The sequence below is a fragment of the Cotesia typhae genome, unplaced genomic scaffold (assembly GCF_013202065.1).
Source record: "Cotesia typhae breed Kobodo isofemale line unplaced genomic scaffold, CoteBio_Ctyphae contig_22, whole genome shotgun sequence".
Lineage (NCBI taxonomy): Eukaryota > Metazoa > Arthropoda > Insecta > Hymenoptera > Braconidae > Cotesia > Cotesia typhae.
The window spans coordinates 2668505-2691786 of NW_027423728.1; the positions used below are offsets into that span (position 1 = coordinate 2668505).

The 23282-nt window shown below is 25.2% G+C and overlaps 3 protein-coding genes across 5 annotated transcripts; 1 reads left to right on the plus strand and 2 right to left on the minus strand.

Moving 5' to 3' along the window:
- The first annotated feature begins 74 nt into the window (after positions 1 to 74).
- LOC141524511 (BAG family molecular chaperone regulator 2) lies at positions 75 to 3104 on the plus strand. The gene is made up of 3 exons (XM_074238454.1): positions 75 to 423; positions 2447 to 2559; positions 2638 to 3104. The coding sequence occupies exons 1-3, from the start codon at positions 213 to 215 to the stop codon at positions 2875 to 2877; spliced, it is 564 nt and encodes a 187-aa protein (XP_074094555.1). The 5' UTR covers positions 75 to 212; the 3' UTR covers positions 2878 to 3104.
- Positions 3105 to 4663: 1559 nt separating this feature from the next.
- Positions 4664 to 8571, minus strand: Rab23 (RAS oncogene family member Rab23). Its single transcript, XM_074238453.1, has 6 exons — positions 8139 to 8571; positions 7222 to 7343; positions 6248 to 6411; positions 6106 to 6184; positions 5832 to 6028; positions 4664 to 4963 (listed from the first exon to the last, which is right to left on the minus strand). Exons 1-6 carry the CDS (start codon positions 8169 to 8171, stop codon positions 4836 to 4838), a joined length of 723 nt encoding a protein of 240 aa, XP_074094554.1. The 5' UTR covers positions 8172 to 8571; the 3' UTR covers positions 4664 to 4835.
- Positions 8572 to 10678: 2107 nt separating this feature from the next.
- Src42a (Tyrosine-protein kinase Src42A) lies at positions 10679 to 20867 on the minus strand. 3 transcript variants are annotated; one of them, XM_074238354.1, is made up of 7 exons: positions 20286 to 20867; positions 19314 to 19900; positions 18999 to 19120; positions 18148 to 18311; positions 16338 to 16665; positions 15105 to 15440; positions 10679 to 15014 (listed from the first exon to the last, which is right to left on the minus strand). In XM_074238354.1, exons 2-7 carry the CDS (start codon positions 19670 to 19672, stop codon positions 14806 to 14808), a joined length of 1518 nt encoding a protein of 505 aa, XP_074094455.1. In that variant the 5' UTR covers positions 19673 to 19900; positions 20286 to 20867; the 3' UTR covers positions 10679 to 14805. The 3 variants fall into 3 exon arrangements, with proteins under 3 accessions (XP_074094455.1, XP_074094454.1, XP_074094456.1); XM_074238353.1 differs by having other exon boundaries at positions 20103 to 20867; XM_074238355.1 differs by lacking the exon at positions 20286 to 20867 and having other exon boundaries at positions 19314 to 20060.
- Between the last annotated feature and the right edge of the window lie 2415 nt (positions 20868 to 23282).

Here is a 23282-nt window from a genome sequence, read left to right on the forward strand (position 1 = left end):
GTTTAGTAATGGGCACATGCGCAAAGTTATTCTTCACGTCTTGATCCTCGTGCAATCATTTCATCTGAATTGTGGATATCACGGCCAGCAAGCATCTGTTAAAAAAATATTTGTTAAATCACGATAAACTGTAATTACAATTACTGATATTTAAAAAAAAAAAGTGTTGTATAGTTGTTATTAGTCCTGATACTGTTAGTATAATTGATAAAATGGACAGTCCACTTCCTCATATAATGGAAAGTAGTGATATGGCGTATTCTAAGCCGAAAGATAGGTTAGTCAGTATTCTGGATCAAATTGAACTAAAAGTTGAACAGCTAAGACGTGATGCTTCAAGACTTGAAGAAGAAAAAGACAATATGCTTTCAACCCTCGATACTCTAAAAAACAGTGACGAATATCTTGATCCTCTTGAAGATCGTAAGTTTTATATTTTATTGTTTTGTTGCTAAAACAATTAATGTTTATGGTATGTTAGCTCGAAACGTCTCGAACAGTCTCGAAAGCTAACGAATTATTTCGATTTTTCATGGCTGATAATTTTATCAATTAACAACATTATTAGTCAGTTTTTATCTTACTGCACTTGGTAATTTTTATTTTAAATTATTTAATATCATTGCTTGCATTTTAAAATAATCATTAATAATACTGAAGTTAGCAGTTAGCTGTTAATTTTAAAAATTTTTTTAATAAATCAATTACAATAAAAAAATGCTTCTAATAATTTTCACTTGTAATTTTTATTAATTTTTACATGTGAAACTTTTTAATAATTATTTAATAATTTAATTGCTAGAAATATCTAAAAAAATTTTTACATCTGTCAACTTCAGTGTCATAATAATTATTTTGCTTGTCAATTATAGTGTAACTGTAGATACAAATTTCTTCATTTTAATCTAAACAAAAATGAATTTTATAAAAAAAAATTGAACAATCTGTTTGTGCATTTTTAAAAAGATTATTTTTTATTTTTGATCATAATCATAATTAATGAAATAAATAATTATTGCCTAGTGTATACTGATTTTCATTTTTTTAAATAAAACTGATACCAACAGATGTCAGACTATTTTTATAATTTTCTAAACAAATAAATTATTATAAAGCAAATTAAATAAAAAATTCCACATGTCGGAATTTTTAAAAACTATTAATTAAAATTTTTTTAAATATCTTTTTAGTAATAATTTATTTTTTTAAATTTTAATTATCAATTGACTAAAGAATTAAGTTTTGTCAATAAATTAAAAAAACTTATGTATGATACTAAAATTGAGAGACATCTAATAATTTAGAAAAAATTTCTTAACCGATGAATTTATCAGAAAAAAAATTATTTAAAAATTTCATATTTCAGAGCTTTCAAAAATTATAAATGAAATTTTTTTAAATAATTTTCCATAATGCATATGTCTTTGTCTTATTAATACTTAAATTCTTAGTGGAAAATAAGGACTCAATTTCTTGTGGACTATTTTTTATTTCATCGCCAACGTTTCGTCAGTAATTCCTGACTTCTTCAGGCTCTGTAATGAGGAATACACAACATTACATTAACAATATATGAAAACGTCAAATAATAAATACAATTCATATATCTCAGTCAATGCATAATCAATAATTAATTACAATAAAATCAAACATTTAAAATTTTTCAAATGTTAACTAAAATTTTAAATTATTTTAGAATTGGAATTTAAATAACTTTCTAGACCTTGATTATTTTTAAGAAAAATAAGAAAAATCGTCAAGTGTCTGCTAATTTCAGCGACATACTTATATCTCGGTATTTGTCTATAAATTAAAATTAAAAACTTATAATTTTGAATTATTTCTTACAGAAGGTAGCGATAATTTTTTTCAAATTGTATAATTCCAAACTTTTGATTAAAACTATCAATATTTAATAAGTTGATAATTTGCCTAGCAATATAAGTGAGTGACCGTCTTTTATTTCTCATGCAATAATTACCTACGATAAAATTTTTCAGCAAAAAGTTCTTATACAATATTTTCTCATGGCAAAAATATCTTCAAATATATTTTCTCAGACCATAATTTCTCATACGCTCATTATATACCTTAGACATTTTTATTGTTTCTCCTTCTCTTCATTCTATTCTATGAGTTGGTCTAATTTCGAATAAATACACACAAAAACCTTAATCAAAGGGCCATTTTATTATTGAAGATATATAAGCATTTTCGTAAATGATGATTAATTTTCGTCAAATTAATTTATGTTGAGATAAATTTTGGGGTGAGAAATGATTGTACTTGAGATACTTTTGTATGAGAAATTTTAACATGGGTAATTTTGCGGATTAATAAAGGCGAGAAGCCATATAAATGAGAAAAGAAATAAATAAAAATTTTCTTGTAATAAATTATAAAAATTTTAGTACATCTAAATGATTAATTATTTAAAATTTTTCAGCTGATCGTGAAGATATACTTCGGTATGCTGAAAGACTTTCGATGAGATGCCTAACAGTTGAAGTGATGGTAAAAGTTCAACGTGATGATGTTCAACAGGATGCACTTCATCAAGTCAGTATCAATAATTTAAATAATTATATCAAGAAAAACTTGTGATATCAATAACATGATACTATATAATAATTTTAGGTAAACGGGTTGATTGATAGTCTAGTTATTGCATTGAAAAATGATCCTGGTTCAACTCGCCACCGTTGCGCAGCTTTTATAAACGCTTGCTCTTCTCAGGTTGAGGGACAAGGTCATTCAGATAAAACTTTTGAAACTGCAATTCTCGGGTGTACTCTAGATGATCAAAAACGTATTAAAAAAAGACTTCAAGGTTTGTTAGATTACATTGATAAGGTGCACACTTTTGAATTACAATAAAATTTTTGAATATATATTTTTTGGTTAATCTGCTATTTCGCATTCAGACACTTCAAATGTGATCAGTGTCTTAATAAAATAAAATAAAGACAAATATAATATGATATAATGTAAGTAGTTTGCTATAAGTCTGCAAATACGATAGCAAAAAAAATTTTTATTATTATCATGTTTTAATTGTAAAAGCGTGCATTTCTGTATTAAATAATTGCGTTTCATTCAATGTACTTCGTATATTCAACAACTTGAAACCTTTATTCAAATGTGCTTTCCAAAAAATTGTTTTTCTTAAATTTTCATTATTAATCGTTAATTAATTTTCATTATTTTCGTTAATTAATTTTTAAAAAGTGATATTTACATTAATTCTTCGATATTATAAATTTTTTCATTAATAATACACTTGGGTGTTAAAAATCTACTCACATTTTTTTTTTTTTTCTTTATAATTAATAATAAAATACTGTGGTATATTTGATGTTATTAATTTACATGAATGATGATAATCATTTACTTCCTTAATAATTATCGTTTTAGAGATTCATAAGGGCGTATAATAAAAATTCTATTTTTTTTATAAGTCCAAAAAAAATTTTTAGTTTGGAGAAAAATTTTTTTTCCATTTCTGCACGTGTTATTCAAAAACAAGTCGGCTGCCCAATTTTAAAACAGTAATTACAAAATTTTTATACCTGATTTTTTTTTAGTATTGCTACATTTCTTATTTGACTTTTAGACCTTAATTTCAAGTATTTTTTCTTAAAAATATTTATATTCAAGTATTTCCTATTCAGAAATTAAATTTTTTATCAATTTGACGCGCAAACTTTTTTTTTAATAAGAAAAATTTTTTTAAATCTTAAAATTGTTAGTTAGTGTTTTGAAGTTGGGCGTATAAAAAAAAAAATTTTTTTTGGGAACTGACTTATTTTTTCATGAAATGTGCTGAAATTCAAAAAAATTTTTTTTTCTAAACTAAAAATTTTTTTTGGACTTAAAAAAAAAATAGAATTTTTATTACACGCCCTTATGGGATCCGAGGTGGATCCCGGGGATCATAAGGGCGTATAAATTTTTTTGTTGCATTTCTGCACATGTCGAAGGAAACTACGTCAATTCCCGAAGAAAAATTTTTTACACGCCCTTATGGTTTTTCACCGGGACTTTTTGCCGGTATACGCCCTTATGGCATCTGGAACGCGTTATATTTAAGAAACTTATTTTTTTATTATGTTATATTTTCATAAATATCTCCGGCATTAAATGATAAATGTCTTATGAAGCAACAATAAATTTAAAAAATGAAATGCATTAATAACAAATATGTAATATTGGCAAAGATGTGAGTGAGTTGTACAACTGCGCCAGTAAGAAGAACTCAATACAAACTAGGACCAACTAACCGGCCGTTGACTCTCGACTCAAGGTCTTATGAAAGGTGAAGGACATTTTATATATACCAGCAATGCTAGTGCTATTTTAATAAGACACTAATTATTTGCGCCAATAAATATAATAGTTATCAAAAAATTATTAGTATAACTATAAACCTTTTAATCATTAACATTATAAATAAATATTTAATAATTTACAAGGATTTACTTATAATTTTATTTGGTTAAACATCATACACCGCGTTAAATATTAATATAAAATTATTAATTAAAAGTATCTTGATTAATATAGAAATGCTGTACGAATAAAAAAATAACAGTCAAAAAAAAAAAAAAATAAATAAAATATACATATGTACAAAGTAAAAAAAAAATTATAAATCCAAAACACGACTTAGATACATTTTATCTTTTTATAATACTCAAGTGAGAAAAAACAACTCTGTAACGTAATATGTATTCATGCATAAAAACATATAATTCTGCTTTTGATTTTTCAAGTAGTTATTATAAATATTTTGATAAAATATTAATTGGATTACTACTTGTACTTATTTATGTATTTCACAAGAGTCTACAGACATTCTTGACAAAGTTTTTCTTTTTGTGGTGTCGAGTTCTACCACTCGGTCGGAGGACAATTGTTCCGTTTCCGGTGTTACGACCTGTACATTCATTTGGACTAAAAGCACCTGCAAATAAAAAAAAAATATAATTATTAAATACTCGTTAATGGTTGTAGTTTAAAAAAATTTTATTGAATTTTTTTAAGAAGATATAGATAAAATTATTTATGTAAATAAATTTTAACAGATAAAAACAGTGGATTGCTAAAATTAAATATACTGTAAAGTATTATTATTGGATTATGTGTGACATCAATCTACATGAGGTAACTGTTTATTCGCGGCCTAGATTATGCTGAGGGTAATTTTAATACCGATCTTTATTTGATATCAAAATAATAATAATAATATTTTAACCACCTAATCATTTAGAACAATCTTAATCTTAATTCTAATACAACAATTTTATTTTTATTTTATTTATTTATTTATTGGGCATGTGTATTATTTAAAATAACAAGCGATTTTATCAAGGTAACTTTATCGATCTTGGTGCGTGAAAGTCACGAAAGATAACAATGAACGATGGGTACGCAAAAAATATGGCTAAAACTTTCTATAAAGACTATTGACAATTCTATAAAGAGTCGTGGGACAAACTTATTATCTTAACTTATATTGTACTTCCATGTTTGTCGGGAAGAATTTCTCTGGCCGTACTTGTCTCTGTATTTGAAACGACACAATAAAAAAGGAAGAACCAATTGATCGACTTGTGTTTCAATAAAAAACCAGAGAAACCAACCCAAGCACTCGTCTTTAGAGATAAACCGTATTTTCTTAGAAATTCTCGCGTACGCCAATGTATTATTAATGATCAGCCACCGGATATACAAGTTTCAAAATTCGTGACTGAAAATGTCTACAACAATGTTTTTAAAATACACAATAAAAAAGAGTAAAAGATCATTTTTTTTATTAATTTATTACTTACTGATAACAGAAGGTGATCGTGGTCCTCCTGATGAATATAATCTTAAGTCATCTTGAAAGTCGTCTTCACACCTGCGCATTTCTATCAAACATTTTGAAGCCAGATGCCTAAAAACGCTCACAACACCCACGTCTTCCTTGACGGATGTACGTAGGAGTTTACAACCTAAGGCTCGGCCTAGTCTCTCGGCTTCATTTCTTCAACAACAATCGCCATCATTTTTTTAATTGAATTGAAGAATTAAAAAAAAAAATTTTTTTATATTATTACTTACGGATCTATTTGACACTGGTCGATAAGATCAATCTTGTTTTGCACCAAGACTGTTGGGATTTCTCCACACTCATTCTCTACCTAAAGTAGAAAATAGATATATTAAATAAGGTTTTTATTTAAGTTAGGAAATAATTAACTTTCCTTGAGTTTCCAAGATGGTATGGCGTCAAAGGAATCCCGGTCTGTTGATGAATACGCCAAAACACACGCATGAGCACCGCGATAATAAGCCGCTGTAATTGCATCAAATTCTTCTTGTCCGGCAGTATCCCACAACATTAGTCTTACGTCTTCTCCATCGACTCTATTATCATAAAAATAGATTTTAATCTATATTATTAAGAGAATAAGAAAATTTTTGTATCCAGGAAAGTTATATGATAAAATCGATTTTTTTTAAATGAAATTTAGTGTTATTGCAATGGCCTTGATTTCAATTAGCGCCTTTTAAAGGTTTCATATTATTTTCACCGATAGTCAATTTATTATGATAAGCATTTAGACTGCATTCGAAAATGCTCTATCTCTAAATACATAATTCAGAAATTACCTATTGACATTTTTAAAGATATAATCTCACCCCGACATTACACTCATCACGTTTTTAAAGATATGAGCTCATCCCGATGTTATACTTATCAAGAGCTGTCATTTGAGTACCCACATGCATTTTTCATATATTTACATCTATTATATATATGTATATTTGAAAAATATATCAAAAATTCATGTGGGTACTCAAATGAAAGCTCCTGATGAGTATAACATCGGGATGAGCTTATATCTTTAAAAACGTCAACATTTAAGAAAATATAGTGAAATTTAACAAAAGACATTATTTAATAAAGCAAAATTTTATTTATTTATACTTCACAAGTCGCAGAAGTCATTTAGTGACTACAAGGTTGCTAATAGTTTTTATTTTTAATATCAATAAAATTATATTTTTTTACTAACCAAACAATGATGAGCATAAAAATTTATTTCAAATCAAAATTATCAATTTAATATTACCTCAAATCAAAGTTTGATTTTTAATCATTTTTTTTTTATTTTTAAATGAAAAATAAATTTGTAAAAAATTGTACGTTTTATAAGAAAAAAATAAACTTACTCTATTTCTCGTTCTAAAAAATCTACACCGATAGTTTTTTTATAATCTCTTGTGTACGTTCCTTTACAAAATCTTTGGATCATCGAGGACTTGCCGACTGCACCATTTCCTACTATGACCACCTGAAATAAATACATTAGATTAGTAAGAAAATATAATTACATTTTACTAAGTAAATTTACAACATAAATTAGAGATTGTTAAAAGGTAATATTTTTGTTATTTTTGTATTGAACTGTCCAGTTAAGTATTATAATCGAAGACAGTAACGGTGCATTGGACACGTATACAAGAAAATGATGGGTCGTGTTGTGTAAAAGGGGCTACAATTTCAGTTGATAGGTCTACTTTTAAAGACCGGTCCAGACTCGGAAATTGATTCATTTATTTTTTCATAAATATTTATTTGGCATATAATGTTTAGATGAATTAATTTAGTCATTAATTAATTAATTGTTTAATTAGACCATTAGCTATTATAAAAAATAATTAATTGAAATTTTACTGACAATTGATCTGTAAAGTTGATTATCATTAATACTTGATGATCTTCGAGCTCATTAAGCAATGTAACGTGTGAGAATTGGTAAACCAAGTATAACAAGAGTACCGTTAAACACATGCAAAGAACAAGAGGGAGAGCTAACTACTCAGTTAGAATTAAGTAGCTTTATAAAAAAATATTTTACTGAAGAAAAATTATAGGTAATTAAATTAAATTTATATTAATAAATTAATGAAGAAAAAAATATTTTACATAAATCAATAAATTGTTTAATGATTTAAAAAGACTGGCGTTGAAATAAAATTAAAAGGGGGAATTTATTAAAAATGAGGGAAGGTGTAGACAAATGTATAATATATATAATACTAGTCGAAGCAATTTATACATTTTAAGTAGTGGCATAAAAATATACCTTGAGTGATATCTCGAGTTCTTCCTCCCGCATTCTGATCTCACCTTGCTTCTCATAATAATAATATCAAACTAAAAATTTCTTTATTAACAAAAACAGATATAATAAACTGGGCTTAATTAATAATAATTTAACATATTTATTATTTTATTTTCACCGACTTCTGTAAGAAATCACGAGATTGTTCGCGTACCATTGCCGTCAAGGAAAAACCGGACGTACTTGAATGCAAGTATTCTTCTTTTTTTTAATTTTTATTTCTTCATTTTTATTTACTAAAACTTATTTTAAAATTTTATTTTTACAGTTTGGTTGTAGTTTTTATTAAAAAGGTAATTTTTTTAATTTGAGACATGTGATTAGAACGCGCGAATCTCACTATATATAAAGGCCTACTGCGATAGCGTTACCGGTTGAGGGTCGAGGACAAACTAACACCTGTCTCGCCTTTTCACTTGCCTGCGAGCTACAAGAAATATCAACCACCTGGTTTTTATCAGGTCTAGGGAGTTTTAAGGAACTTACACAGTCACTAGACGATAAGTTACTAAATCTGATGCGAAGATTTAATTATCTTCTTACTTATGAATTAATTATTGAGTTTACAAAATTAGATTTGAAGAAATATACAAAATATTATAATACTGAAGTTAGCGATCAGCTGTCAATTTTGAAAATTTTTTTAACAAATTAATTACAATAAAAAAATTCTTCTAAAAATTTTCATTTGTAATTTTTATTAATTTTCACATTTGAAACTTTTTTATTAAATTATTTTTTAATAATTTAATTGCTATAAAATTCTAAATAAATTTTTAATATCTGTCAACTTCAGTGCTATAAAATATTTTATAAACTTTTCACTTTTTTTTTTTTTTTTTTTTTTAAAGAACTCACAAACATAATTTTTATAATGCATTCAATACAAATATATATCAGGTAAATAATATAAATATATAAGGTAAATATTTACAAGTAGGGTCAACCTTTAATTTTTATTTGTTTAAATGAAATTTCTATTTGATTTTATTGATATTTTTTTTTTGGAAAAATACAAAAAAGAATGAGTAATTAAAAAAAAAAAAAAAATTGATTATCACATTTTAAACAAATTTTCAAAAAAATTTATAAATTTTTTAGAAAATTATATCATCTTTTTTTTTTCTTCAATTATTCATTTTTTTATGTACTTAAAAAAAAAATACATTAAAAAAAGATAAAATAGAAATTTTATAAAAATCATGAGAGCCAAAATTTTTTTCAACTTTTGAAGGCAAAAAAGCTATCAAAATCTTAATTTTTTTCTTTCACGACATTTTTTATCCTAAATGCGCCGTAAAAACAAGCAGAATCAAGAAAAATTTGAAAATGTTGATTTTTCACATATTTATGGTCCAAAATGGAATTGAACTCACTTGTAAATAATTACCAATTTTTGTTTAGTATTTATGCTCTAGACGGATTGAAAAACCAAGCTATTAAATTTCTGTCAGACACCTGGTACTTAGAGTATCATCATAATAGAACCGATAGACTGATTTCTAAACAATTAATATATATGTATAAATTTCAAATATTTTATAAATTTTTGTTTTTTTTTATAATTAATTTTTTTTTAATTAAAAAAATAGGAATAAAAATAATTTTTATAGTGCAATCAATAAAAATATATTTTCTATGCGGGAAGTTAAAAAATTGATTATCATAATTTTACTAAATTTCACAAATTTTCAAAAAAATTTATAAATTTTTTAGAAAATTGTGATATTCACTTTTTTTTTCTTAAATTATTCATTTTTTTATGTACTTAAAAAAAAATACACCAAAAAAAGATAAAATAGAAATTTTATCTAAATCATGAGCCAAAATTTTTTTCAACTTTTGAAAGCAAAAAAACTATTAAAATCTTTATTTTTTTCCTTCCACGACATTTTGTCTTCTAAATGCGCTGTAAAAACAAGCAAAATAAAAAAAAATTAATAATTTTAATTTTCCAGCTATTTATGGCCCAAAATGGGGTTGACCCGACTTATAAATAAATATGAAGCTGCAATAATATTTTATTTAAAGTGTTGATAAAAAAGAACTGCTATATTTTTTTCATTGATTTTATTATCAATACAATAATTAATAATAATCAATATTATTCAAATAAGGCTAATTGTAATCAAAAGTAGAAAAAAAATCAACTGAGAAAATTTCATTTTAAAAAAAATATTTTCATACCTAAAAATTGAAAATTTTATCATAAATTATTGTAAAAATATCGATGTTCACTGGACGAACTCTTTGCCTCAATAAACTCATGGTATTTTTTAAGTAGTCTGAACAAGCTGATATAAATAAATAGTACGCTGTACTGTATATATAATTTGACAAAAAGCTTGCTAGAGCATTTACATTATTCGTAAACAATTGATAATGTTTATGCTTTGCAAAAAGGATACATTCAATTGCCTGGCTATTTTTTTTTTTTTTTTTTTTTTTTTTTGTGTAAAAGTCATTACCAATTAACGAAAATTCGTAAAAAAAACGAAGCATTTGTTAATTAGTTTGGCAAATATATATACTATATATATAATACATCGAAAGATACATTTTTTTTTTCTTAGAATACGCAGAGTTTCGTGAATCATAAATTATTCTTATTAAGAAGGAATGACGCGTCAAAAACAATAACAATCACACCCATTAAATCTTTCTTTATCATCTATTTTTCATGTAATTAATTAATTTATTTTTTTTAATTTTATTTTAGAAAAAACTTATTCAGTTAGTATAACACATGAGAGAGATAAATAAAGACCTCTCAATTGTTACTAATAAAAAATGATTGGTCTTAACTAACTTATACGATATTTATAAATACACATTGGCGTTGTTTTTCTTTTTGTTTAATGTAATTTTCCTTATAATTTATATAAACATTATCATTGTTTTCTCCATTAATATAATTGCCCAGCGGTAGATTGACTTCCGTGCACATATATGTAACAAACCAACTTTTTCCACATATGTATATGTGTCTTAAATGATACTAATTATGGTAATAATTATTCATCACAATTTTGTATCGAAAATCATTTTAACACATACACATTTCGATACTGCCTAATTACTTCTAATACGTCGTATCCTACAAAATTTGACAAATTGATTTGTTTTTTTTTTTAAATAAAATCATAACAATATTATGTAAATCATATTTAAAATTTAATAATACCGAAGTTAGCAGTCAGCTGTTAATTTTAAAAACTTTTTTAATAAATCAATTACAATAAAAAAATGCTTATCAAAATTTTCACTTGTAATTTTTACATGTGAAACTTTTTAATTCAATTTTTTTTTATTATAATTTAATTGCTATAAATGTCTAAAAAATTTTTTATATCTGTCAACTTCTATGTTATAAAATTTAAAGGTCAAATATAGTTTAATAATTATTTTTAAATAAATATTTTCATTTGTTGAATCTCATTTAATCAATGTTAAAAATTAACCATTTTTACTGTCTGCTGTAAAATTTTCTAAATGTGGGATGTGGGATACGACGTATTAGAATCGCAGTATCGATATATACTAGAGTGTGCAAAAACTTAACTTCCGTGATGGACCTTTTAAAATTGGAATTTTGAGTTTCGCTTTTAACAAAAGTTGTGTTTTGGCATTTCCTGACATATTTTGAGCGTAAAAGATTTATTCGATTTTCAGAGAATTTTTTAACAGGAGCTTTGTTTGGACATTTCTGCTGAAATTTTAAAATTTAGCAGATATTTATTAGTTTGTAGAATTTTTTAACAATTATATTATGGCGAAAATTAATAAAAAAAAAAATTGATATCTAGAAATTTTAAAAAATTATAAATACAATTTTTTAAAAATAATTTTTTAGAAAAGATTTATTTGTTAAATAAAATTAAAAACTTATCAAATGGCTGCTAACTTTGATGTCATAACTCCTGTAAAAAATTATGAAAATTAATTTAGCAGATATTTGATAATTTTTAAAATTTTTGTAACAAATAAATTATGACAAAAATAAAATTTTTTTAAATTGTAGAAATTACAAAAAATGAAAAATGCAATTTTTTTTTAAATAATTTTTTGGTCCAAACTTTTTTTGTTAAATAAAATTAAAAAATTAAAAAATTAAAAAGGTGACGGCTAACTTTAAGGTCATAAAAAATTCTATTAGAATAAAATAAATCCCTTACGCTCAAAATATGTCAGGGAATGCCAAAACACAACTCCTGTTAAAAGCGAAACTCAAAATTCCAATTTTAAGAGGTCCATTACGGAAGTTACATTTTGGCACATCCTATTATATACAGTAATACATTTTTTTTTTTTTTACATAGATATACATTTAAAATATTTTTCATGATGAAAACATTTATGTTTTTGACATGAAAAAATATTGACGGCTCTCTTGAGATGTTTATTTTTTTGACATGGAGCTCACTGCGTTTGTTACATATGTCAGTGGCAAAGTTAGCATTGTGTATATTATATATATTTATATTTATTATATAGAATGTTTATTTATATACATATGTGTATTTAAAATTAAGTGACGTAGTCATAATTTTTAGTTTTTATTTTTATTGATGATTTGTCAAAAGAAATAATTTGTTCTTATAAAAAAAACTAGATAAATATTTATGTATATAATTAAATTGACAGGAAATCAATTAAGGGAGATAGCCACTGTGAAATTAAAAAAAAAAAATTTTTTTTTTTTATTAAATCAAAGTTTATATAATCAAAAATATGTATCTAGAGTTTTGTATGAAAATTCTGAATATTTTTCGAGTTATAGTCAATTTTGTCGTTTTTCTCGAAAATACTTTTTTTGAACTGGTGGGAGCTGTAATTTACATAAATATGAATCGATTTGCAACTTTTTTTTTTTCGTATTCGTCTATTCAGTAGCTATCGTTGCACGTAAGGGATTTCGAAAATTTTGATTTTAAAAATTTTTTAGGGCTATTTGAATCCAAAAAAATGAAAAAATTTTTAACATGTCGCCAATTTTTTTTTAAATTTAAATTTTCAAAATTCTCTACACTGAGAAAAAAAATACTTTTATTAAGAAAATTTTTTTGATACAAGAATTTATGTTTTTGAAAATTTTCAAGAATATATATTCTTAGCTCAAGAACTTGTTAAATTGATTTAAATAATTTTTACTTAATTTAAATAAAGCTATTATCTTGTTTATCTATTATCCAAAGATAAATATTGATGCTCTTTTCTTCAGAAATTATTAATTAATAATAACAGAATATTTGATCGTGATCAAGTTTCTTGAACCAAGAAATTGTCAATTGAGCAAAAGTATTTTTTTTCTCAGTTTACGTGCAACGATAACGACATGCGTGCAAATTACAACGCTGTTTCATTTTTCTATTGGTGTTCCACAAAAATTCTAATAACTTTGTAATAACATGATATTTTTTGATAAAAATTTAGGAGAATAATCTTTAATGTCTACTTTATAAAACAAAAAAAAAATTCGATCTCTAAATTCCTATATTAAACCAGTAAAAAAAATTCCCAGTGGCTATCCCCCTTAATGATTTCATAGTACGTTAATAAATCAATAATTTTATGAAATTATCGCTATCGTAAGAAAAAATTACACTGGTATAGTGACTGTTACTTATTAATAATAATAAAAAATGTTTATCACTTGATAATAAAAATAAAAATAATAATAATAATAGTATGTATAAGATTATAAAAGAGTTACTTTTGTTAATTAATAATTAATCAATATAAAATATCATAATTTAAAGAAATAAAAATTAAATTGCGCAATCAATTGCTTTTGTATGGATAAATTTTTTTTTTTTCTAGCTAAATCGAATTAATATTTTTAATTTGTTCAGAAATATTGCAATTAATACTTTAAAAAATACACTGACTGGTATACTGAGCAAATTCAAAGAGAATTAAATAAAATCAATCAATAATATTTTCTATTCGTAAGATAATCGTCGCATTTTTGCCGTATGGACGGACCAGTTTGTAAATTATTTCACATTAGACATAATAATTAGTATTATCACTGATTAAAAAAGATTACTGAGTTACATTGATCATTGGAAGAATAAACGAAAAAATAAATATTTTCCATACTTTTTAAAAATTGATGAACACGATTCAATTGCAATCTACAGCTTATTATAATTTAATCATCATCATTCTTATATTTAAATGTTCCTTGAAATTCATAGACTATATAATTTATTGAAAAATGTCACTAAAGAGCATTTCAATACCATTAATAGATGAAATTTTACAATTTATATTGCTCATTTTAAAAATGGATTTTTTATTAACATAATAATCTAAGATTATAAAGATAATTACTTATAGATTTAATATAATAATTAATCATGGAAATTATTTTGTTATTTAATCTCGCTTACTTAACAATCATTCCTTCTATTTCTTTCGTTATATGGCAGCCAGAATATCATGTAAACAAATAGATGATAACCACGACGTTATAAAAATAAACATTACTATATCGATGATCGCAGTGAGATTACCAGTCTGAATTAATATTTATGTTTATATCTCTGTAAAACTTTTCAATTAGATGTTATTTGTTCGTTAATTTAATTTAATAGAACCATTGTTTCTCCAAAAGATACGAGACTCAGTAAGCAGATGCTTCTTTATATTCTGAGCCTTCCATTGTGAAGAAATCTTCGAGTTTCCATTGCAGTGTCTCGAAAGTTGGCCTCTTCATCGGATCTTTGTTCCAACATTCGAGCATTATATCATAAAGCGCCGTTGGGCATCCGGGAGGACAAGGCATTCTATAGCCGTGTTCAACTTGATGTAATACTTCAGCGTTTGTCATACCTAGAAAATATTTTTTAAATATTTCATTAAAATTAAAACACTTTTGATTTCACAAAATTTTGATTACAAAAAAGTAAATATTAAATTTACCAGGATATGGAATTCGACCATAGGTAACAAGTTCAGTCAAAAGGATACCAAATGACCATACGTCTGATTTAATACTGAATTTACTGTAGTTGGCAGCTTCGGGAGCTGTCCATTTTATTGGGAATCTTGCACCTACACGAGCTTCATACTCGTCTTCTTTTATTAATCGAGCTAAGCCAAAATCAGCTATTTTAACGATATTTCCATCGGCAACCAGAACATTTCGTGCTGCTAAATCTCGATGAATGTAATTTTGTGACTCAAGGTATGCCATACCAGCAGCTATTTGAGCAGACATATCAATTAATTGTTGAAGTTTCAATCCTCGACCTTTTCCTGAAATTTAAATTTATTTAAATAATTTTTAACCAAATTGTTTTTTTCTTTTTTATATTAATATATACTAGCAACCTTGCAGTCACTGTGATTGCCGTGACTTATGAACTATAAATAAATAAAATTAAGCTTTATTGAATAATGACTATTGTTAAACTGCACTGTACTTTTTTAAATATTGACGTTTTTAAAGATATACCTACATGCATTTTTGATATATATATATATATATATAATATATAAAAATATATAAAATATATGAAAAATTGATGTGGGTACTCAAATGGAATGTCTCGATGATTGTAACATCGGGATGAGATTATATCTTTAAAAATGTCAATAATTAAGAAATTATATTGTATTTTGTCAACTTATGATATTTTTAAAAGTATAAACTCATCATGATGTTACACTCATAGAGACTTTTCATTTGAGTACCCACATGTCTTTTGATATATTTTTCATATAAATATATCAAAAATATATAAAATATATGAAAAATTTATGTGGGTATTCAAATGAAAGGTCTCGATGAGAGTAACATCGGGATGAGTTTATATCTTTGAAAAAGTCAATATTTCACAAGATAAAAGGTAATTTCTTAATTATGTATCTAGAGATAGAGCATTTTCGAATGCTCACTAAATTTCACTAAAAAAATAACCGATTTTATCATATTTATAAAGATATATAATATAAATTATTTATAAAAATACTTGACAATTTTTTGAAAAATAAACTAAGCATAGAAAATTATTTATAAAAATCTCATTTATGATTTTTCAGAACTTCTAAAGATAAAGTTTTTCAATAAAACTTTATTGCTATAATTTTTCTGTTAAAAAATTCTAAAAATTATCAGATGTCTTTCAATTTCAGTATCATCAATCTATTTACCTTGTAAGAACTCAAGAAGACTGCCATTTCTCATGAGCTCTGTGATAATGTAAATAGGTTCTTCCATTGTACAAACAGCGTATAATTGAATAAGCTTAGCATGGCGTAGTTTTTTCATAATCTGTGCTTCTGCGAGGAAATCTTTAGGATCCATTGTGCCTGGTTTCAAAGTTTTAATAGCTACGGGCGTTGTATTATTCCATAATCCTTCCCATACTTCACCGAATTGTCCTTGTCCGAGTTTTCTTACAAACTTCAATGATGATCTATCAATCTCCCATTGATCCCTTGTTCTATGACTCAAGCCTTCGGTTACGGGTTTCTCCACCTAATAACATAAGCACATACGAGCCAGTCAATCGCTGTTAAATTATCAACTACTATCTGGAACTTGTGCATTTATTTATTAATATTTACACAAAGCGATTTAAGTTCGTCCTTCCTCACCTTATTTATAACTTATAATTATAACACTATTAATATACAGTTCATAAAGCTCCTCAATGTGAATAAGCATGAGATAATGAATTGCTAGCAACCAAGTACCATTAATTTGTTTGCATACATCTCAATATACAGTTAGCAATAATTATGAATATTAATAAATACTATTGAATATTTTATTTATTTTTTCTTTTTGTTTTGTAAACAATTGCATGAGTTACAAACTGGAAGATCGATATAAAATAGCACCATTCGAATAATAAAAACATAAATACAAATTTATTAATTAATTAATCATCACAATTAATTTCATCAGTCGTTTTCAGTACTATACTTAATTTAAGTGATTATGATTGTGAGCTTGAATAGTGTTCAGAACTACCTTCTCATAATTAATTATAAAATTTATCAGAAAATATACGAATGTAAATATTAATTGGATGGAAATTATTTTTCATGAACTTATTAATGTCATGAAAAATATTATTGACAGTAGTATTATTTTGTTATATTTAATGTAAGAAAGTTAATTTGATTTTTTTTTTTTTTTTTTTTTTTTTTTGTTGAAAATAACTATTTCTACAACAATGGATGAATTGATAGCACCAATTACACTGAATTCAATAACAAAGTTGTAATAGAATCTTGAAATTGTATATTTTCTAGGTGCTTTCAACTCGGGTGATTTATTACGTGAACCGTAAATACAACATAACACAATGAAACATGTGAAATATGATTTGTTCAGAAATTAATCATTTTTTTTTAAACTATTCTAGGTATTACTAGTATCTTTGGAACATGATGCCATATAACACGGGCTTGTGCTGTTTTGTGAGTAGCAAAATAAATGATAGAAGTATTTAATGGATAACATGGATAGATGATTTATAATACAAGAGAAAAAAATGAAAATATAGGTAAGAGTGTGAAACATAGAAAAAGTTCCAGTAATAATTGTCATAATTCGGACATGTAAATTTACCAAGAAAATCCAGCGGGAAGTAGGGCAAGCCATAACAGAGAAAAAAAACATCATCTAATCAGAGATCCAAGTTGTAAATAATATTTTTTTTTATTTTGTTTCACTTTGATAAAGGTTTTTTTTTTTTATAGCTAATTGCTTTTGTTGGTTTTTCTAATATTATTGTTTGAATAAAAATTTCTAACAGCAGCATTAAACTGTATTTACTGATTCGAAAAATCATGAGAGTGAGATTGCTCTAGATTTTTGATACTTTCGAGTATAAAATCACGCATGAGAATTTATCATCGCGAGGTTTTATATAAATTTTCACTAATAATAGAGATACGCTTTTTTATATGATACGTAAATTAATAATTAATTATAAATTGAAAATATTACCTGCACACACGGCTTGCAGAGATTTACACATAGTCCGTCAGCTTCTTTGCTGTAATGTTCAACAAGATCTTGAAGATTTCTAAATGTTGTACGTCTGGCTATGAAAAATCCGCCTTCGTCCAATTGTCGAATTCGATAATGCTTGACTGTGTCGCCATCGCGAACTAAATTTAAATTTCAAATATGTTAGATTTTTATTTATATAACAACAATACTGTGAATAAAAAACAATTTAAAAAAAAAAAAAAAACAAATTTTGTGACAATGTTAATATGATAAAGTGGGTTAACAGAGCTAAATTTGATATCACGAGACTTGCATTTGTGCTTTTTTATAGTTTAAGATTTTTTTTTAGCTATTGTTCATTTACTATGTCAAGTTTTCTACATAGTTTTAAATTTATTAATATTTCGAATGAAAAAATGAAATTAATTTATTTAATTTCTTTCTTCTCATTAAATAAATATATCCCTTCTTTTTAAAATTTAAAAATAATTTTTCATACAAAAAATTATTGATGAAAATAAAGTTAGCCGACATCTAAAAATATTGATAATTTTTTTTAATAAAAAAATTATTACAAAATAATTAAAAAAACAAATTTCATTTGTCAAAAATTTCAAAAACTTTAAGTGCAATTTTGAAAAAATATTTTTTTAGTTTTATTAATATCGTTAATTTTATTGATATAATTTTAAGTTTTCTGAGTTGAAATTATAAAAAGCAATATCAATATTTTTAATATTCTCAACAAATAAAAATATAAATTTTAATAATCGGGCAGCCACATAAAAATGACATGTTAGCTTTAATTAATTATCATCATAGAATAATTTTTTTTTTTTTTTTACCAGAAAGTGAATAGTCATTATGCCTGCTTTCAGAATCACGAATTAAAAATGCCCCATGATCATTCTCTGGCAATAGAAGTTTCTTCTCGGCCTCAATACGTTTGATCTTTCTGAAGTACCACCTATAAATACACACGAGACATGAGTATAAAAATTGAATGCATTTGGAGAAAGTTTGCATGTAATATCAGTGGAGCATTGCAAGAAAAATAAAAATTAATTGTCTGAAAAGTATGACCTTAAAAAGTAACTAATTAATAATAATGAGATAATAATAATTGAATAATTAATAAAGTAAAAATAAAAATAACTTACGGTTCAGCCTCAATAGATTTAAGTTTAGCAACATAATTGCTGGGTATGTAACCTTCTTGTCTGGTTCTCTTACTTCTAGCAAGCCACCAATCACCCTGAGTATCATTGAGTATCTCCAGATGCTCTCCTTTACGAAAACTAAGATCTTCATCAGTCCTAGCATCGTAATCATAGAGAGCAACGAAGACTTTTGCCGAAGGTACATCTGCATCTGGAATTTGTGGTACAGGTCGTATGGGATCTGGCGGAGGAGTTGGTACCGGACTGGCTTGTGAAGCAACTGCTTCAATACTAGGATTTCCAATCCTATCAGACTTTTCTGTCTCAGTATCTGTCGGGCTGCTAAAACAGTTTCCCATGATTTTTTTTTTTTTAATGTCTAATCACATTAAACAACAATAAAAACAATAACATCAACAACAATAACACAAAAAATGAACGTTGTTGCTTCTTTTCATAAATTAATTATCTCCAAATAGCTTTGGTAGTGTCAGCTGACTTTTTTTCATGCCACTTAATATTCTTTTATATTCTCATACACATTATTTGAATATCAAAAAACAAATTATTATTATTTTCACAATTTCCTGTTATGGAGTAAGGAAGTAAATCTTTGATGAGTAATCAAAAATAAACGTAATTAATTATTATACATATAAACGAAAAAAGAAAAAAAAAACTTGTATACAACTCATGAAAAATAATCTGACAAAGAAATAATTACTAATTAATTAAAAAAAAAAAAAAAAAAAAAATAATAATAATAATAATTAAAGAAAATAAAATAACAATTCACGACAGGGCGTTTCTTTGACAAATGTATGTAGGTGATTTAAGATATATTTTTTCACGCATCCGATGCGTCTCGTATATCGCCATGTATCCTCTATCCATGGATTGTAATACAAATCGACAGATGCTGTTAATAAATAATGACGGGTGAGTATCAGGAGAATGTAAAAAATTCCAAACTGTGATTATTATTATCCAGGAACTTGGCACGGTCAATAGCCATTGCAGCCACCAGTTACACTGTTTATTATATTTTTATTATTTATATATATGTATATATTATATTAAAACTTTTTAAGGACGTGTGAGGATTTTAAGGAGCAAAGTAATCCATCGAAACGTTTTCACATGCGCCGTAACAACTAAATATTCTGGAATCAATGGACGTGAGAGAACGTATAGTTAACGAGGGGTCGATACACGCCCAACTGGGACATACATAAGACACAAACTGTACAAGCCACTACTAAACCGTCAACCATAAACCGTAGGATTATTCACTTATATAAATATATAAATATACACACTATTAATATTAAATAAATGTTTTAAACTTTTAAAAACTATCAAAACACTCAACAATGTCCAAATGTCCAGTTGTGTCAGCAACAGTTGATAAAATTCATGATGATGATGATGATTATGACAAATAGAACAGCTCTAATTTAAAGAGCTATCGATACGACATTTTAACCACGAGTTACTATTACTTGCTAGTAGCTACTGGTCTATTGCTTATTGCTTGATAATACGTTTGTCCCCTTCTACATTACTTGTACATATATAATAAATATATATACCAGACCAGAACCAGGATAGGATTTACTGTCTTTTTTTTCTTATTGTCTTTATTTCACTCAGCTTGACAACGTTGGAAAAAGCGCGAGGTGAAAACATCACCCATAGTGAATAGTGAATATGCAGGTGGGTGAATGTGACCAAGTGCTGCTGCTGCTGCTGCTGCTGCTGCTGCTGCTGTCGTTGATGTTGCCTTTACTTAGATATTATATATCTTTTATCTTTTACTTTCTTATATTTGCAGCTACTCTATTCTACGGGATTTACGGGGTACAGAGTCGTACAAAACTAAGTTAGACTGGGAATTCAACTTTTGTTCGTACTTGCTCGTGTGCTGCCCGAACATACCCGATCTTTATATTTTCACTCTTTTATTATCTCTCTCTTTCGTCTATTAACTTTTAGAATTACTTCTTGCTCCTGTTGCTCCCTTTATTTCAAACCATCGACGACTGCTTACCAACCGTTTTTTATTTCATTTATTTCTTTACCTTATTTTTTGCTTCTTGTTCTTATTACCTGGCTACGAATCAATGTCTCAATAGGTTTTTCACTTTTTAAATTTATTTATTTATTATACAACTAGAATTACGTAAACTTATTTTTAATTTCATAGGTCCTATCAAAGTCTGACAGTTATTGTTGTTGTTTTTATATTCTGAAATTTTTTATTTCAAATATTTTAACTATTTTCTTTATAATAAAATTCATTGAGCTCCGCCCTGCTTCTTAAGGTTGATCGGGTGTGAGGTATAGTTTATGCTATTGCTTTCTCACTTGCTGGTATTATTGTCTTTCTTAAACATTATCGCTAACTCTCAATTTTACTTATAGTTATTTAAAAAAAAAAAAAAAATAAATAAAAATAAAAAAACTTTATCTATTAAAATTTTAATAAAACCTTAAATAGGAATTTGTAATTATGTTAAAGTTAGCTGTTACTTAATCATTTTTTAATTTTATTCAACAAACAAATTTGTTTCGTAAAATTATTTTTAAAAAATTGCATTTTTAATTTGTTAAAATTTATAAATTTCTATTTTTTTTTTTTATGACATTAAAGTTAGCTGTCACTTGACAATTTTTTAATTTTCTTTAACAAAAAAATTATTTTTAAAAAATTGCATTTTTAATTTATTAAAATTTCTACAAGTCCATTTTTTTAATAATTTTTTTTTGTTATAATTTATTTGATTAAAAAAATTAAAACAATTGTAAAGTGACAGCTAAATTTAATGTCATTTTTTTAATGCAGTAATTTATTTATTAAAAAAATTGTTAAAATTATTAAATATCTGCTGAATTAATAAAATTTTCAGGAATATATGTATATTTTTTTCTAACATAATCTTCAAGAAGCAATTTATAAAAATACAAATTTTTTTTTATCTTCAGCAGGTTTGGCGAGATTATTTAAAATATAAAAAATATATATGTTCAGTTTATAATTACTATGAACTACAAGTTAAAAGTCCGCTTTTTAATTATTAATTACACAAAAATTCTACATGACATTAAAGTTAACAGTCACTTAAAAATTAAAAAATTTTTTTTTAACAAATAAATTTGTTTTGAAAAACTATTTAAAAAAATTGTATTTTTTAATTTTTTAAATTTCTAAATGTTAATTTTTTTTCTACTTTTATTTCATCATCATTTATTTATTAAAAAAAATTCTTAAAACAAATAACATGTAAAAAATGCTTTCAAAAATTTACACTGCTTGTTTTTTTTTTATTTTTACATGTAGAATTTTTTTACAATTATTTCATTGCTATAAAATTATTAAAAAAGTTTCAGTACCTTAAAATTCTTAGTAAAATTTTTTTAAAATAATTATTTTATACGTATATAATATATGACACTGAAGTTGACAGACATTGAACATTTTTTTAGAAATTTATGGCAATTAAATTATTAAGAAAAAAAAAAAAAAAAAAATAATATTAAAAAAATTCCACATATGAAAATTGATAAAGATTACAAGTGAAAATTTTTAGAAGAATTTTTTTATTATAATTAATTTGCTATAAAAATATTTAAAATTGACAGCTGAGAGCTAACTTCAGCATCACATATAATATCGATTATCAACATTTTCATCTTTACATTGCTTTAATGTCCGATTAACCTTAATTAAAGATTTTTCTAGAATGATGAATTCTTGAAAAGACCTTGAAAATACACCTCTACTTTCAATAAGCATTCTTATATATATAATAGGTACAAGTCAAATTATAAAAAATTCCATACATGTAAAATGACACCGAAGTTGGCAGACATTAAAAATTATTTTAAAATTTCACAACAATGTAATTGTTATAAAAAAAATTTAATTAAAAAATTGTACATGTGAAAATTAATAAAAATTACAAGTGA

Bases quoted from the DNA above. Each gene is read 5' to 3' on its own strand.
- LOC141524511 (XM_074238454.1), top strand. From the start codon at position 213: ATGGACAGTCCACTTCCTCATATAATGGAAAGTAGTGATATGGCGTAT. The intron at 424-2,446 runs GTAAGTTTTATA...AAAATTTTTCAG, and splicing joins TCTTGATCCTCTTGAAGATC to CTGATCGTGAAGATATACTT. The intron at 2,560-2,637 runs GTCAGTATCAAT...TAATAATTTTAG, and splicing joins AACAGGATGCACTTCATCAA to GTAAACGGGTTGATTGATAG.
- Rab23 (XM_074238453.1), bottom strand. From the start codon at position 8,171: ATGCGGGAGGAAGAACTCGAGATATCACTCAAG. The intron at 6,185-6,247 runs AAAGTTAATTAT...TTCTACTTTAGG, and splicing joins ACCATCTTGGAAACTCAAGG to TAGAGAATGAGTGTGGAGAA. The intron at 4,964-5,831 runs GTAAGTAATAAA...TTTTATTTGCAG, and splicing joins ACGATCACCTTCTGTTATCA to GTGCTTTTAGTCCAAATGAA.
- Src42a (XM_074238354.1), bottom strand. From the start codon at position 19,672: ATGGGAAACTGTTTTAGCAGCCCGACAGATACTGAGACAGAAAAGTCT. The intron at 15,441-16,337 runs GTAAATAGATTG...TTTAAATTTCAG, and splicing joins TCTTCTTGAGTTCTTACAAG to GAAAAGGTCGAGGATTGAAA. The intron at 15,015-15,104 runs GTAAATTTAATA...AATATTTTCTAG, and splicing joins TGGTCGAATTCCATATCCTG to GTATGACAAACGCTGAAGTA.